This window comes from Nycticebus coucang, chromosome 2 (genome assembly GCF_027406575.1).
Source record: "Nycticebus coucang isolate mNycCou1 chromosome 2, mNycCou1.pri, whole genome shotgun sequence".
Taxonomy (NCBI): domain Eukaryota; kingdom Metazoa; phylum Chordata; class Mammalia; order Primates; family Lorisidae; genus Nycticebus; species Nycticebus coucang.
This window is the reverse complement of record NC_069781.1, coordinates 165590429-165607100: the sequence shown is the minus strand read 5'-3', so window position 1 is coordinate 165607100 and position 16672 is coordinate 165590429. Positions and strand designations below refer to the sequence as shown.

General features: G+C 54.8%; 1 protein-coding gene across 2 annotated transcripts; it reads left to right on the top strand.

Moving 5' to 3' along the window:
- Positions 1-853: 853 nt before the first annotated feature.
- Positions 854-16649, top strand: FHOD1 (formin homology 2 domain containing 1). 2 transcript variants are annotated; one of them, XM_053603908.1, is made up of 24 exons: positions 854-1297; positions 8335-8441; positions 8850-8914; positions 9218-9285; positions 9357-9462; positions 9537-9631; positions 9848-9959; positions 10045-10139; positions 10237-10380; positions 10505-10653; positions 10789-10965; positions 11085-11108; positions 11508-11561; positions 12714-12829; positions 12917-13521; positions 13941-14096; positions 14313-14495; positions 14584-14703; positions 14778-14939; positions 15260-15450; positions 15550-15742; positions 15828-15990; positions 16064-16249; positions 16328-16649. In XM_053603908.1, exons 1-24 carry the CDS (start codon positions 1097-1099, stop codon positions 16408-16410), a joined length of 3555 nt encoding a protein of 1184 aa, XP_053459883.1. In that variant the 5' UTR covers positions 854-1096; the 3' UTR covers positions 16411-16649. The 2 variants fall into 2 exon arrangements, with proteins under 2 accessions (XP_053459883.1, XP_053459884.1); XM_053603909.1 differs by lacking the exons at positions 11085-11108; positions 11508-11561 and having other exon boundaries at positions 16328-16648.
- Positions 16650-16672: the final 23 nt, after the last annotated feature.

Here is a 16672-nt window from a genome sequence, read left to right as displayed (position 1 = left end):
GAGTGCTGTGGCGTCACACGGCTCACAGCAACCTCTAACTCTTGGGCTTACGCGATTCTCCTGCCTCAGCCTCCCAAGCAGCTGGGACCACAGGCGCCCGCCACAACGCCCGGCTATTTTTTTGTTGCAGTTTGGCCGGGGCTGGGTTTGAACCCGCCACCCTTGGCATGTGGGGCCGGCGCCCTACTCACTGAGCCACAGGCGCCCTACTCACTGAGCCACAGGCGCCGCCCACTAGAGAGAATTATTATCACCTTTTCCATGAAGTTGAAGGGAACCTGTGAAAAACTCAGCCTATTGATTCCCTTCAAACAACTTTCCCCCCAAATCTGAAGGGCGTTCGGCTCATCTCGCCCCAAAGAAAGATCATCTCCATTTTTCATTCAAGCTGAGGGGCAGCCATCTCACTTCTTCCCCCAAACTGAGGGGAACGTGTTCTACCTGCCCCCTCAAGCTGACTCATCCCATTCTTTTCCCAGAAGGGCATCCATTCCTCTTCTTCCCACAACTAAAGGAAACTGATTTCACCTCTTCCTTCAAACTGGGTGAAATTTATTTTCACTTTTTGCTCCAAACTGAAAGGGACACCTTTCACTGCTTTCCCCAAATGAGGGAAACAGATCCACTCACCCTTCAAGGAATTACAGGTATCTGGTCCCTAAACTGAGAGACCAGGCGATCACTAAACTGAAGAAACTTCTGCGCCTGCCCACTCCCTAACACCCCTCAAATAGAACGAAACCCCATCTACCCAAGACCAAAAGAAAGCCTGGCCCTTGCCTCTGCGCGCTTTCAAAGGCGGGACGCGAGCTCGGGTTTTCCCGCCGACCTAGCCAGTAAACTAACGGGATTCTCACTGGGTTTTCTGAGTGGCTGGCGCAAGCCCCGCCTCCGACAGTGGTTACCCCGCCCCCGCGAGCGTTCAGGGACAAATCTTGACTCCACCCCCTTCCTCGGTCCCGCCTCCGTCTGGCTCCTCCCCTCCAGCCGCGTCCGGTCCGGCCCGGCCCAAACAGCGGAGTTTCAGTGTAGTTGAGTAGAAGCTGCTGCACGGCCGGGACCCAGAGGCGCGAGCACAGAGTGCGGTGGCAGAGCCATGGCTGGCGGGGAAGACCGCGGGGACGGGGAGCCGGTATCGGTGGTGACTGTGAGGGTGCAGTACCTGGAAGACACCGACCCCTTTGCATGTGCCAACTTCCCGGAGCCGCGCCGGGCACCTACCTGCAGCCTGGACGGGGCGCTGCCGCTAGGTGCGCAGATACCAGCACTGCACCGCCTGCTGGGGGCCCCGCTCAAGGTGAGAGAGCTAAAGAGAGATTGGGGCGATCGGGGCTTCTGGGTAGGCGCTATGAAAGCTGGTGGGAGGTACCCCTTGGGGAAAGGCTAGAGTGGGTGCTCTGCTTTCCTGTGGAAAGGTCTCAGAGTCCACGCTGCCCCGCCTGTGGGAAGATCTCTCGAGTTGCGGAGAAACTAAAGAGGGGTGATAGCAGCTGGTGGTTTGCGCCACACTAGCTGCCTCTCTAAGTGAGGCCCACCTGGGGAGATGATCGAGATCCACTTGCTGCCTATCTGCCAGTGTGGCTGCCCTGGCTAGAATGACCATAACTATTCGGGGTGTAGCGAGCTCTGGAGGCGGAGCTGAGAGGGACCAGCTTCCACCTGCTTCAGGTGAGGCGAAGGCGGGACCACAAGGAGGGGCGGGTCCAGGGCTGGCCACCAGAGGTGTGAGGCTTCCAGCGGCATTTGGAAGCCAGATTGGGTGCTGCGCTCTAGTCTTACTCCTGCAGGTGGGAGCTCCACCGGGGAGTGCCGGCTGAGACTTCACAGTGTGCAGGGAGTCCCGGGAAGCGGCCTGGCCCGGGATGCGCCGAGCGCAGGAGGCTGCACGAGTGGAAAAGCCCTCTGAGTCACCGCCCCCAGCAGTCCTTACACCCGTCGCCCATCGGCCGGCGCCTGGAAGCGAGAGGGAGGGCTGCGCTGATTTTAAACAGCCGGCCTGCCTTAGGTTTTCGCCGCCCGGAAGTAGGCTTGTGCACAATGCGGGAAAAGGCCCTTTTCCAGATGGCGGCCCTACCTCCTCTTCCCTCCAGCTCGCAGCCCCCAGGTCCCCGCAAGCAGCCCTTTCCGGCGCGCTGTTTCCGGGCCAGTACTCTGGGAGGCGCACTAGTACCCACCCCTCACTCTCAGGGCTCCCCGCCAGCCTGTCGGCTCCGAGCTGGTGGGGGTGCCGCCCTGCTCCCAACCACAGCTAGGTGCCGAGTTGCGCAAACTTGCCCCCTGGGTCCGGGGTCTCCCCTGGAATGTGCCCCGAGCGCCGGGCCCCCAGCCTGCATTCCTGGCGCTGCAGCCAGCGCTGCCTCCAAGTGCTGGCGGGAGGGGTGGTGAGACTATTGGCTTGGGGAGTGGCGCGTGTCCGGGCAGAACCCCGGGCTTCAAGGCCATGGCTGGAATATTGCAGCACACTGCTCGCCTCCGGAGTTTTGATGCAGCCCCCGCTTGCCCTGCTTTATTCAGAGTGTCAGACTGAGAGATGGGTCTGGAAGAAGCAGAGGCCACTTCCCATTCAGGATGGGGGCTAGGGAGAAACGAATGCTGAGCTAAGGCGGGTTCTCACTTCCAGGCTCCTGAAACTCCTGGTCCTGATGTAAGGCTGGAGCACTACAGAGAAGATAGTATTCTCCCCATCCTGCCACTCCAGGACTGGACCTAGGCCTTATATGTACCCTCTTCACATTTGGAGGCAGGCCTGGGAGGTCAGCTGCAGGAAAGAGGCTCAGAACCACCCTTTACTTCTCCACCTCACCCTCATCCCACCAGGTGCTCTGCCCTCTGTTCTTTGCTCCCTAGCTGAGGACTCTGCTGAGCTCCGGTGGAAAATGTAACTTTCCCAGTCTCAGGTCACGCTCCTGGTCTCCCCATTGTCTTGTTCTCCCACCTGGAGTACCACAGGACTGCCTCCCCTCCCCCACAGGGATATGGGAGCAGGCACACTAGGTTACCACAGCGCCTGGAGCCAGGACTCCTTGGGGCTGGCAGCTCTGCCAGGAATGGTCAGATGCACTATGATGTGCTCGTCCCAAATATAAACTGTGACCACAGCCCTAGAATAGAAGGTTGGAGGAAGAGGGGCTGAAAATAGGGCAGGGGCAGGGACATCAGAGAAGGGAGGGAGGGGAAGCAGGGCCCCTCCTTGCAGGAAATGTCAACAGCTGGTTCCTCCCCTCCTCCTATAAGTGGGTGCCCCAGAGACATAGACATGACTCAGGCCTCCCTCGCTAACCTTCTAGAGAGGGAGATGTCCCAGAAATCCAGGCATCCCTATCTCAAGCTATAAGACAGAAAGAAGAGGAAGAGGCTCTCTTCTCACTGCCTCATCCTACACACAGCTGTCCAGCAGGAGACAGGTCACAGCCCAGTGCCCTCTGCCTTCCCTTTCTGGGCACTGGCCTCCACCATCACTATAGACCCCGCCCCCACCTTGGGGCTGTATAGAGGGTGGCCCACACACCCCTGTGGGCTGAGTTTAGCTCCTAGAGTTCTCCTGGGGGCTTCCTTTTTAAAAAGCTTTCAGGTCTGAGAAAGCCTTTTGCTCATTTCCTCCATGTCTAGGAGGAAGCTCCTGGCCACAGCATCTGACTCATCTCCTGGCCATGGTTGGTTGGGGGAGCATGGCAGTGCCTTGGGCCAAGCCTAGTATCCCTAGAGGAACTCAGCAGTATCTTCTTCCCCTTGGTGCAAGAGGTTCTCCTAGCCCAGGGACTTGCCCTTGCCCGAGGGGAGAATGTGTGCCTCTCACCCTGTATCTCAACTCCTAATCCAGAGCTACTCAGTCCCTCCCTCCCTTCTGGAAAGTGCCTCAGGAGCTTCTCCCTGAATCCAAAGGCCCTACCACATTTGGGATAGCACTGACTTCTCCCAAGGCTCTGGGCAGAGGGACCTGGGGTGCTTCTCTAGCAACTTTTTCCCCCAGCAGTGGCTAAACATCAGAGTAGGGTAAGAGGGGCACTGTTTCAGAATGTTTTCTGACCCTACCCCAACACTTTCCAGCCTCTTTTATCAGGGACCCTTGTGGCAAGAAGGCTTAAGGGTGAACTGGACCTGATAGGATAGGGGCCAATTAAAGGGATTCCTGAGGATTTTTTTTTTTTAAGAGACAGTTTCATTTTGTCGCCTTCGGTAGAGTGCCATGGCCTCACAGCTCACAGCAACCTCTAGCTCTTGGGTTTAAGCAATTCTCCTGCCTCAGCCTCCCATTGTGGTGCACCCGCCACAATGCTCAGCTATTTTTTTTGTCGTTCTTGTTGTTGTTGCAATTTGGCCGGGGCCAGGTTTGAACCCGCCACCCTTGGTATATGGGGCTGGCACCCTACTTACTGAGCCACAGGCACTGCCCAAGATTCTTAAAGGGACAGTGGGGGTGCACTGGTGATGAACTTTAAAGAATATGAGAGTCTCTTTGGGAGACTGTAGAAGACTGGGGCTTGGGCATGAGTTGTGGCCTCGCCCAGTCTTCCCTGGAGCACCATGTCTGCTGGTCATTCCAGGCTAGAATGGCTGAGATGCAGCCTGGTGAAGGACCCTAGGACCTAGTTCTTGGCAGAGGAAGGCACTGTTACCCTACCACGATCATGTATGAGGTGGGGATAGAGTGGTGTTATTTCTTGTTTTTTTGGTGGAACTGGGAAGACCAGTTTAGGGTATTTGCAGAGTCCAGAGAGCTGAATGGCAGTGTCCAGTCATTGGCAATCGCAGGCACCATCCCTCACTCCACTTCCCTCCAGGGTTCCCTGGAGCACTTCCAAGGCAAATCCACCAGAGATCTGGTTGCTTAGCTCTGGTTCTATTCCTAGCTGTACAGCATGGGGCAATTCAGTCAATTTCTGATTCTTGGTTTCCTCACCTGTAAAAGGATTATCAAAAGAAATAGGCAGTGCTGAATCTGGCCAAGACGAGGCGTAACAAATATGGATTTCTCTCCCTGAGGCCCATCCAGAAGTCACAATCTAGTTGGAGAACCATGATAACAGGAAAGGAGGGTCTTCAGAACACAGGGTCCTGTGTTTATCGGAAAGGAGACTAAAGAGACAGATAAACGATTCTTTCTTTTTTTTGAGACAATCTCACTATGTCACCCTCGGTAGAGTGCTATGGTGTCACAGCTCACAGCAACCTCAAACTCTTGGGCTTAAGCAATTCTCTCGCCTCAGCCTCCCAAGTAGCTGGGACTATAGACGCCCACCACAATGCCCAGCTATTTGTTTTATTGCAGTTGTCATTGTTGTTTAGCAGGCCCAGGCCGGGTTTGAACCGCCACCCTTGGTGCACATGGCTGGTGCAGTAACTGCTGTGCTAACAGCACTAAGCGTAAACGATTATTTCTTAAAACAAAATCCTTCAGCATATAATTCTGCCTGTTTTCCATCTTCCTTGTGCCCTGCCCCTGACAAGTTCATTCTTACCTGATTACACTACTATAAAAAAAAATATTGCAGCATAGAAACCATGGTCCCCTAAGCTTGACTCTACATATAAAGCCATATGTAACCAGCTGGTTTTGGGCTGCCAGGAAAGCCTGAGCCTGGAGTGTCAAGAGAAAAGTGGGCCAGAGGCCAAAACAAGGGACTGAGTCTGGGAAGGAAAGGGGGAGAACTCTACCCCAAGATAGACCAGAGAAGTGTGGAAGACAAGAGCTGAGAAGGAGTAAAGACTGTGGATCCATACTATGTGCTGACCCTAGGCACTGTCAGCAGGAACCAGGGTTTGGGCTTACTCAAGCCTGGCCCAGCCCCACAGTGTGAGAAACAAGGCCCAGAGGTTTGGCTCTCAGAATGGTGACTCCAGGAAGGGGCCAAGGGTGTGAAGGACAAGCACCATCCTGCTGGCAGGAAGTCTCCCCTCTGTACTGCCTTTGTGATCCTAGCCTAGCCTCTTCCCCACCCCAACCTGACAAACAGCTGGGGGTGGGGGACAGTGTCCTGAAGGTATTGAATTGTTACCCCTGGACCTCCTCCCCAGAAATTGGGTCCTGACAGGATTGGATAGGTGAAATGGCTAGGGGGGGCCACTGCCACCACCATGGAGGGAAAAGTTGCTTAGCTGAGGAGGCTAAGGTGGATCATTAATTAGCCTTTGGGATTAGAGTATGCAAGTGTGCATGCAGGAAGGGAGAACAGCAAGGGGAGCCTGGCCCTTCTGTGGCTGTGTTGCTTTGGCCTGTGTTGGCCAGTGAGCATAGACCCAGCCATATTCCTGGGTGTGAAAGTAGCTACCAGATGTAATACAATCGCCCCTCCCATGTTTACCTTTACAGCACTCCGCCCCTTCTCTTTCTTAGCACCCATGGAAGTTGTGATTAGATACTTATTTGTGAACATTTTCTGAGTCAAGCCTGTCTGTCTCCCCCACTGGTCTAGAAGGAAGGGAAGTCAGAGACAGTGTCTGGTTTCTGCTTTATGCCTCTGTACTTAAAACCAGCCTGGTTTGTGAATGTTCAAATGAATCAGCTGTTCTTTATGTGTGTGGTGTGGGGGGAATCCCCAAGGGGGAGTTTTGACTCTGGGGGAGGTTTTTTTCCTTTCTCTAGGGTCCCAGAATTCTCCAGTCCAAAGTGGAGGGAGATGTGGCTAGGGGTGGGGTGGACAGGCTGCTGAGTCACCATGTGGAAAGAAGGACCAGGAGGAAGGAGCTGAGCTGACCCCGGATAAGATACCCCTAGCCTTAAGACCTTGCCACCCCCTCTCAGGCATGTTCCCAGTAGGCCCTGGAGAAGATGCCTCTGTTCCCAGGGAGGGGTGAGAGGCCAGGCCCGCCCAAGGCGCCCAGGAGAGGGCAGGCAGCCAGGCAGGAAGTGGGACAGAGAACAGAACAGGCTGGAGTGTTTGTCCTATGTCCCAGGTCTGGAGAGGTGGGTGGGGGGACCAGAGGGCCTTGCAGGCTGAACTGCCAGGAAGGAACCAAATCAGGCTCTGAGGCATGAGCAGGAGTGGTAAACAGAGGCAAGGGGAGGAGCTAGACTCCCTTTCCCCCAGGGGACTCAGGGCTGCTGGAAGCCCTTGGGCCGAGTCCAGTGCAGGGCAGGGCTAACCAAAGACAAATGTTGGGGTTGATTTGCCCAGTAAGATGGAGACCAGCAGGCCTTCAGCCTTTCCAGAAGTGGGCTCTCCTTTGGGCAAGGCATCTACCTCAAGGGTCAGAGCCACTCAAGTCAAGGGGACTTTGCTGATTCCACATACCAGCACTGTGCTGTGGGGGAGGAGTCATGGAGAGACAGAGTGCTGCCTTCAGCCTCATTGAAGACATCTCACTCAGGACCTCTCCAGAGGTACTTCCCAAGGAGCCAAGTGCCTGCCTGCTGCTGGGGCTGTGGCAGGGGACTGCCAAGCTCAGGCAGGAGAGAAACACAGGGAGTAGACACATGGATGGAACACATACCTTCCTGTTAGAAATGCAGGTTTCAGGGTCCTACTATATAGATGGCTGAGTCAGCCCTAAAATCTCATTTTTAATAGGCCCCTTGGGGCCTCTGAGCTCTAAATTAGGATCATTATGACTAACCTCCTGGGGGGAGGGCACAGACCCTAAGTCTGCCCCTTCCCTTCACTGTCTTAATCAGAATCTCTCTCTCTCTCTCTCTTCTTCTCCCTCTGCCCCTCCTTCCCTCCTCTTCCTCCCCCCACTCACCCTAGGTTGATTTATACCTCCCTGCACTCTTAACGCTTTCTCTCTGGAATTTATGCATTGTGACTACAGCTTATCACTCCACAGGGCTATGAGCTTCCTCCAAGGCAGGAACTCCCCCCATCTTCTCTCCATTCCCCTTCCTCCTTTGTTCCTATCCTCAACAAGCCTGTGGTGAGCAAGAACTTTGTGTCTGGTGCTGTGTGAGGCTTTGCAGATATAGCAGGAAGAAGGCGGACAGGGTGCCTGGACCCAGAGAATACAGTGGGGAAGGAGATAAGTGTCTAGGACTTTCTAATGTTGTATGGAAAGTCTCAGAGGGGAGTGCATGCACAAAGTGGAGTGGACTGCATAGCATTGCCTAGAGGTGTTCAGGAAGATGTTCCCCTAAAGTGTTACCTAATATGAAGCCTAAAGAATGAGTAGGCCAGAAGAGATTGTGCATACAAAAAGGGTAAGAAAACCTAGCGCCTGAGACAGATGGGCTTTGCACATAGTAGGTGCTTGAGAAACAGTTGCTGAAGGAATGTTCAGTTGCACTGCAGACCTTGTGTGCCTCTCTGCCACACTCCAAGTGGGAGGTAGGAGGCCACAGGGTCTTCGTATGTTCTGTTGCCACCTCTTCCCTAGTCTAACAGTTGTTCCCTTTGACCTCAGCTGGAGGACTGTGCCCTGCAAGTGTCTCCCTCTGGATACTACTTGGACCCTGAGCTGTCCCTGGAAGAGCAGCGGGAGATGTTGGAAGGCTTCTACGAAGAGATAAGGTTAGAGCTGAGGGGCCTAGGGAGGCAAAGCTTGCTCTTACCCTTGTCCCCACAGGGGCTGGTTTAGGTGTTAGCAGCTGAGACACTCAATCTCTAGCCTGGGTCGTGGGTTACCTTCTGCCTCAGGGAACTGTGCCAAGGGAATCTCAAAGCCTGGCCAGTGTTACCTGTTGCCCAGGATTGTGTGTGTGTAAGTGTGTGTGTGTGTTGGGGGGGGGGCTTGGCTTTTCCGCATACCTGAGATACCTGTGTTTGCACCAACCCTTCTGTCTGGCTAACCCTTGGGCCGTTGGAGGAACATTTGGGAAAGAAGGAGCTAGGCCAAGGTTAGCATGTGGGAGTGTTTGGCCTTGGCTTTGGAGGAGGGATGCTGAGGAACGAGCTGCTGATTAGGCTCCTTGATTCTAGCAAAGGTCGGAAGCCCACGCTGATCCTGCGGACTCAGCTTTCCGTGAGGGTCAATGCCATCTTGGGTGAGTGTGTATCAGTGTCCAGCAGCCTTTCTCTCCCCACTATTCAGCCCAATTGGCCTAGTTTCTTTTAGGCCTGTGCTAGACAGTGGCAAAGCAAATCAGAAACTGGATATGCTCCTTCCCCTCCTATCCCAACCTCCAGGGCCAGGGCTGATGTCACAACTAGACTGAAGTAGGGAGTGCCCAAAGTCAGGGATTAGGATACAAGAATATTCTTCGATGGAAGACTATGGTTCTTCCCTAGTGGAGAAAGACAATGTGTCTGTGTCTCCTTGAGAATTTTATACCCACCTACCCTTGCAGAAAAGCTATATGGCTCCAGTGGCCCTGAGCTCCGCCGTTCCCTCTTCTCACTGAAGCAGATCTTCCAGGTGAGACCCAGAGATGGGATGGGGGTGGGTGTCCAGGCCACACCTCCCTAAACTCCCCCATGGTACCCCAGGAGGACAAGGACCTGGTGCCTGAATTTGTACATTCAGAGGGCCTGAGTTGCCTGATCCGTGTGGGTGCTGCTGCCGACCACAACTACCAGAGCTACATCCTCCGAGGTCAGCCCCGCCCAGCCCCCATGACCTCTGCCCCAGTGATCCTCACTGATGTCTTCTCATCCCTGTGTCTCCAGCACTAGGCCAGCTGATGCTTTTTGTGGATGGGATGCTGGGGGTGGTGGCCCACAGTGAGACTGTGCAGTGGCTGTACACACTATGTGCCAGCCTGGTAAGTGGCCTTTGACCCAGACATACACTCTTTTTCCTTTTGCTCTTCTTCGTGCCTCTCTAAGCCCCTCTAAGCCTAGAAGGTACTTCAGTACCAGGGTCTTTCTGCCTAGACCCTCTTCTCTGGGCCCAGCCCCAGGAGCCCTTCCCATCCCCAGCAGGACCTGGCACAGGTCAGGCTCAAGCCCCTTTCATATGTGGTAACCTCTCCCTTCAGTCTCGCTTGGTGGTGAAGACGGCCCTGAAGCTGCTGCTGGTGTTTGTGGAATACTCTGAGAACAACGCACCGCTGTTCATCCGTGCAGTCAACTCTGTGGCCAGCTCCACTGGTCAGAGACTGTCCCTTCCTCCCCACCTTTCAGAGCCCTTTCTCCTACCTATCCCCCAATAACTATTCCACTTTCTGTGTAATAGGCACTCCTCCCTGGGCCAGTCTGGTGTCCATCTTGGAGGAGAAGAATGGTGCTGACCCAGAGCTGTTGGTGTATGCCATCACCCTCATAAACAAGGTGTGGGCAGGGACCAGGTGTCAACTCTGGGCCCTTGGAACTCCTGACCTCTGGTCCCCATTGGCCTCAGACTTGCCTTCCTATCCCCACCCTCCAGACTCTGGCTGCACTCCCAGACCAGGACTCCTTCTACGACGTGACAGATGCACTGGAGCAGCAGGGCATGGAAGCACTGGTCCAGCGCCACTTAGGCACCGCAGGCACTGATGGAGACCTGCGCACTCAGCTTGTGCTCTACGAGGTGGGCCGGTCGCCAGGCTCTGAGTGAGACTGTGGGGAGGAGAGAGAGAGGTGCAGTTACCAAATGACCCACTCCACCCATGTGAGCGTTGACCACTTGTCACGTCCTGGCCCATCTTTCTTAGAACGCTCTGAAGTTGGAGGATGGAGACATCGAGGAAACTGCAGCCGTGGGTGGGCGGCGAGAGCGACGAAAGCCTTCTTCGGAGGAAGGCAAGAGGAGCCGGAGATCTCTGGAAGGCGGGGGCTGCCCAGGGCGTACCCCAGAACCTGGGTAAGTATGCTCCTCGGTGGATCTGCCAGGCCTGACCTTGTTTACTGACAGGCCCGGCAGAACCTACCGATGGACCCCACCTCCTCTCCATTTGCCCTGCCTTCTCCCACCCCTGCTGACAGACCCCACCTCCAGCCCCACAGGCCCCGCCTCACCAATAGGCCCCACCTCCTCCACCGGTTCTGCCCTGCTGACAGGCCCTGTCTGCAGCCCTGTGGGCCCTACTTCTGGCCTCAGTACTTCTGTGAATCTCTTTCCTACCATCTCTGTGGCATCCTCAGCTGACAACTCCTGCGAAAGGAGCATCTACAAGTAAGTAGGGAGATAGAGGCTACTCTGGGAGTCCTTTCTCCAACTGTCCCTGCACTTTGCGCCCCTCCATGGGCCCTCAGCCTCCTCTGCCCAAACGCGTGCTTTCTCTTTCTTTCCAGACTTCACCAAACTGCTCCTGTTTGGTAAGTGACCGCTGGGGTGTGGGGTCGGCTCCTACTGGACCTCCTCCTCCTGCGGCTTCTCTTTATCTCCTTCTGACATTCCTCCTGTCTTTGCCTCTTGTCATTTGTCTCTCTACCTGCTGTTTCTCTGTCACTCTCTTGTCCTGCTCTTTTTCTTTTTTTCCAGCTGATGAAATGAACACCGAAGTCTTTGTCTCCTATTGCACCCTGTCCTGCTTCCTGTCAGTCTCTCCCCTCCATTTCCAGTTTCCTATGTCATGCCTCCCCTACCCTCTCCTCTTCCCACTGTGGTGGGGAAGGAACCTCTAATATCACAGCTTTGTGTGGGTGTGAGCAAGTGGGCCTTGCAGTGGAGCTGGCACCACAGTTACCATCTCTTCCTCTTACCCCCCTACCCAGCGCCCCTGAGAGCCCACCTGTCCATCAGTCCCCTACTGGGCAGGCCAGGCTAGAGTAAGTATAGAGGCCAGCCTGCAGGCTTACCATGTGCTCAGGGCTTCAGCATTGCTTCCCCTAGCTGGGGTTCCACATGCTCAGTACAGCCAGAGCTGAGGGACTCTCAGGCCCATTCTCTCCCAGACTTACGTCTTCTCAGTAACCCAAGGACTGAGCCCTGGGAAGCAGTTCACTGGGGTCAGAGTGGTCCCTATGTTTCAGTAGTGATACATTAACAAATAGCTTAAGCCAGACATGAGGGTGGGGATGCCCCTTTTCCGTGACCTCAGCCCAGGGATGGGGCAGGGAGGATCTAGGGTGCTGTGTAGTATGGGGCGGAAGATAACCTAAGGCTAAGAGGAGGGCAGAGACTGAGAGCTGACAGAGGCTGGAGAGGCCAGAAAAGAAACACTGGATCAGGTTCATTATTTCAAGATAAACTTGAGTACCTACCATTTGCCAGACCCTTTTTTAAGCATAAGCCATAGCTCTCAGAAGCTGCTAGACATGCCAAGGGAGGGATAACCTGGTATGCTCATTGGGATAGCTATCCCCTTCCCCTCCTGTAAGGATTCTCATTTAGAATCAGGATAGTGAGGGTGGGCACGGGCAGTCACACCCCTAATCCTAGCTCTGGGAGACTGAGATGGGTGGATTGCTGGAGCTCAGGAGTTTGAGACCCCCCAGCCCGAGCAAGAGTGAAATCTCCCTCTATTAAAAATAGAAAAACTAGCCAGGTGTTGTGGTGGGGACCTGTATTCCCAGCTACTGGCAAGGCTGAGGCAAGAGCATAGCTCGAGCCCAAGAGTTTGAGGTTGCTGTGAACTATGATGATACCATGCCACTCAACCCATTAATAAGAAAAAAAAAATAGAATCTGGATAGTGAACATGAATAGCAACAAGGTTGCAAGCGGGATGTCAAGTAGAACATTTCCCTGTATTTTCACCTGGGAATGCTGATTTGGTAATAACCCTTTCCAGATGTGGAGGACTGAACAGGGGCTGGCCTTGGGGTGGGGGCAGGTTCTGAGTCTGCTCAGTGCATGGACTGCTCCCTGTGTGTCTGTGAGGCTGCAATTTCGGGGGCAGTGTCCAGGGGCTCAGCAAGGCATGTGCACCTGGGCTGGTGTTGTGTCGGACACGGTTACTGACAAGTACCTGCCCTCAGAGCCCGGTTCCTGGAGAATGTGGCAGCAGCAGAAACAGAGAGGCAGGCTGCACTGGCCCAGGGCCGGGCAGAGACACTGGCTGAGGCTATGCCTGATGAGGCTGATGGACACCCAGGTGCGTAGGTGGGTGGGCAGAATCCACCCATGCTGCTCTGTTGCCCCACAAAGGGCATGACACTGATAGCTTCTTCCCTTTTTCCAGATACTCGGGAACTGTGGGGCTCCCCAGATACAGCCCCTGCACCCAGAACACCCCAGAGTCCTGTTTCCCAAGTCCTGCTCCGGGCCCAACGGAGCCTTGAGCTTGAGCCTAAGGAGCCCCTGACACCACCAAGCCCCAAAACTGAGCCCATTCAGATGCTTCCTTCCCGTGTACCCAGGCTTTGCATTGGGGACTTAGACTTCTCAGATCTGGGGGAGGATGAAGACCAGGATGTGCTGAACATGGAATCTGTGGAGGCCGGACAAGGCATCCCGCCCCCACCACCCCCATTGCCCCTGCTTTCTGGAGGTCCCCCTCCTCCTCCTCCCCCACCTCTCCCATCCTTCAAAGGCCCCTTCCCACCACCTCCACCCCTGGCTGCCCCTCTTCCCCCTTCAGCACCTGACGGCCCAGTCCTCCCCACCAAGAGAAAGACAGTAAAACTCTTCTGGCGTGAGCTAAAGCTGGCTGGAAGCCGTGGAGTTTCTGGAAGCCATTTTGGGCCATGCCCCACCCTGTGGGCCTCACTGGAGTCTGTCTCAGTGGACACAGCCCGGCTGGAACACCTATTTGAGTCCCGTGCCAAGGATGTGCTGCCCTCCAAGGTAAACACACTGATCTGCAAGGTAGTCCCATAGAGGTGGGAGGGAATCAGAGCTTAAGGGTCTGAGCTATTTATTGGAGCTATTCATTTCTTTTTTTTTTTTTATTTATTTTTTTATTTTTGGCCGGGGCTGGGCTTGAACCCGCCACCTCCGGCATATGGGACCGGCGCCCTACCCGTTGACCCACAGGCGCCGCCCTGGAGCTATTCATTTCTCATGTGGGGGAAACTGAGGCAAAGAAAGGGATTTGCCTGAAGTCTCTGGAATCAGCAGAGCCTTAACTACAATCTAGTTTCATCTAAATGCCTTATATAACCCAGATCCCCACTCATTAGAGAAGGGCCTTGGAGTGTTCTTGTAGATTGTTAGCCAGCTAGTCCTTTCCTCAGTCTTATGCTTCCCTTCCCTCAACCTTGCAGAAAGCTGGTGAGGGCCGCCGGACAATGACCACAGTGCTGGACCCCAAGCGCAGCAATGCCATCAACATTGGCCTGACAACATTACCACCTGTCCATGTCATTAAGGCTGCCCTGCTCAACTTTGATGAGTTTGCTGTCAGCAAGGATGGCATTGAGGTAGTACCCATCTGTGGGTATTAGAGGGAAGAGGGAGGTCTGGTCCTCTCCTTTGACATTTCCTGTCCCTCTAGTGGTGGGCATGGCATTTCTGCAGGGCAATCCTCAGATCCTGGGGCTCCACCAGATGAGGAGGGGAGGAGTGTGTCCAAGACCAATGCCTAAAGCCTCAGGCCTGCATTGAAGGTCCCAAATGGGGTGGTGGTTGCATCCTAGAAGCTACTGACCATGATGCCTACAGAGGAAGAGCGGCAGAAGATTGAGGAAGCCCAGCTGGCCAACCCTGACATACCCCTGGGCCCAGCTGAAAATTTCCTGATGACCCTTGCCTCCATTGGGGGCCTGGCTGCCCGCCTACAACTCTGGGCTTTCAAGCTGGACTATGACAGCATGGAACGGGTACCTGGGTCATGGAGTGGGACAGGGAGTGGGGAAAGGTGAGTATGATGACTGTGTAATCTGAAGAGTCCCTGGTCCCTCACACCAGGAAATTGCTGAGCCGCTGTTTGACCTCAAGGTGGGCATGCAACAACTGGTACAGAATGCCACCTTCCGTTGCATCCTAGCTACCCTGTTAGCTGTGGGCAACTTCCTCAATGGCTCCCAGGTGAGAACTCATGAAGACTGGGGGATCAGTGCTCTGGAGCCAGACATGCTGAGGCTCAGATGAGGTCCTTTCAGAGCAGCGGCTTTGAGCTGAGTTACCTGGAGAAGGTGTCAGAAGTAAAGGACACGGTGCGTCGGCAGTCATTGCTGCACCATCTCTGCTCCTTGGTGCTCCAGACCCGGCCTGATTCCTCTGACCTCTACTCAGAAATCCCTGCCCTGACCCGCTGTGCCAAGGTAAGCACCCATCAGCAACAGATGGAATCTAAGACTGAATAGGGCTTAAAGGAGCAGATTCCTGGACCTGGCTCCTCCCCCTTCTCCAGAATTCAGCATCTTGCCTACTTAGTCTTTCAGTCTCATTTTAGCTGCCATCTCTCCCAAGAAACTTTGTTTCCCATTGAATCAACTGGACTTACCTGTCTCTTCTATTAGACTGTGAGCCTTTGGAAAGCAGGAGCCAGAGCTATATCCCTAGGGCCCAGGCTGGCCAGCCCGAACAGAGGCAGCCTCTTGTCTATGGTGGCAATAGCACCTGCACGCCCTTGCTTTTCCAGGTGGACTTTGAGCAACTGACTGAGAACCTGGGGCAGCTGGAACGCCGGAGCCGGGCAGCTGAAGAGAGTCTGCGGGGCCTGGCCAAGCATGAGCTGGCCCCAGCCCTGCGTGCCCGCCTCACTCACTTCCTGGCCCAGTGTGCCCGCCGTGTTGCCATGTTAAGGGTAGTGCACCGCCGTGTCTGCAACAGGTAGGGTCATGGGCCAGAGAGAAGTGAAACTGCCCACCACCCTCCTTCAAAAAAACACCAAGCAGAACTCACTGTCCCTTCCCACTCTGGCCTTCCTAGGTTTCATGCCTTCCTGCTCTACCTGGGCTACACCCCGCAGGCAGCCTGTGAAGTACGAATCATGCAGTTCTGCAACACACTGCGGGAGTTTGCACTTGAGTATCGGACTTGCCGGGAACGCGTGCTCCAGCAGCAGCAGAAGCGGGCCACCTACCGTGAGCGCAACAAAACCCGGGGACGCATGATCACTGAGGTGGATGCCCTTCCAGGTCTTGGTCTTGACTGCCACCCCCATGGTTTCCTATGCTACGCCCAGCTCACCCTTCTTCCCTCTCTAGACAGAGAAGTTCTCGGGTGTGGCTGGGGAAGCCCCTAGCAACCCATCTGTCCCAGTGGCCGTAGGCAGTGGGCCAGGCCAGGGTGATGCTGACAGTCATGCCAGTATGAAGAGTCTTCTGACTAGCAAGCCTGAGGACACTACCCACAGCCGACGCAGCAGAGGTCAGACCCACAGCCACTGGGGGAAATGGGTTGTAGGGCCACCTTGGCCTGACTTCCCATGTGGCCTCCTCAGGCATGGCCCAGAGCAGCTCCCCAGTGACAGCTACAGTGGGGCCCTCCACTGCATCACCAGAACCTCAAGGCTCCAGTGACACATCAGATGAGATCATGGACCTGCTGGCGCAGTCAGTGACCAAGAGCAGTCCTCGTGCTTTAGCTGCTAGGGAACGCAAGCGTTCACGTGGCAATCGCAAGTCTTGTGAGTAAACCAACCTCCACAAGCCCACTGTCCACTTTAAATCCATCAACTCCCTCTAAACCTGCTCTATCCCTGTAGTGAGACGGACATTGAAGAGTGGGCTTGGAGATGACCTGGTGCAGGCACTGGGACTGAACAAGGGTCCTGGCCTGGAGGTGTGAAGGTGCTGCCTCCCCAAAACCTATCAAGCAAAATTCTGGCCCTGGAACTGTGTCCAGGGGCCAAGCCTTGAGCAGTATTATGTGTGTGTTGTTTGTATCTGTGTGTATGCATGTGCACATGTGTGAGCTCCCTGAATTCATGGAGTAAAATAAAGTTTTCCTAGCTAATCCAACAGCCTTTTTCTTTGTTCAAGGTCCCCCACCAGACTCAAGTCCTGAGTCTATAGGAGGAGCGAAATCTCATAGGACTAGCTCTTCCTGC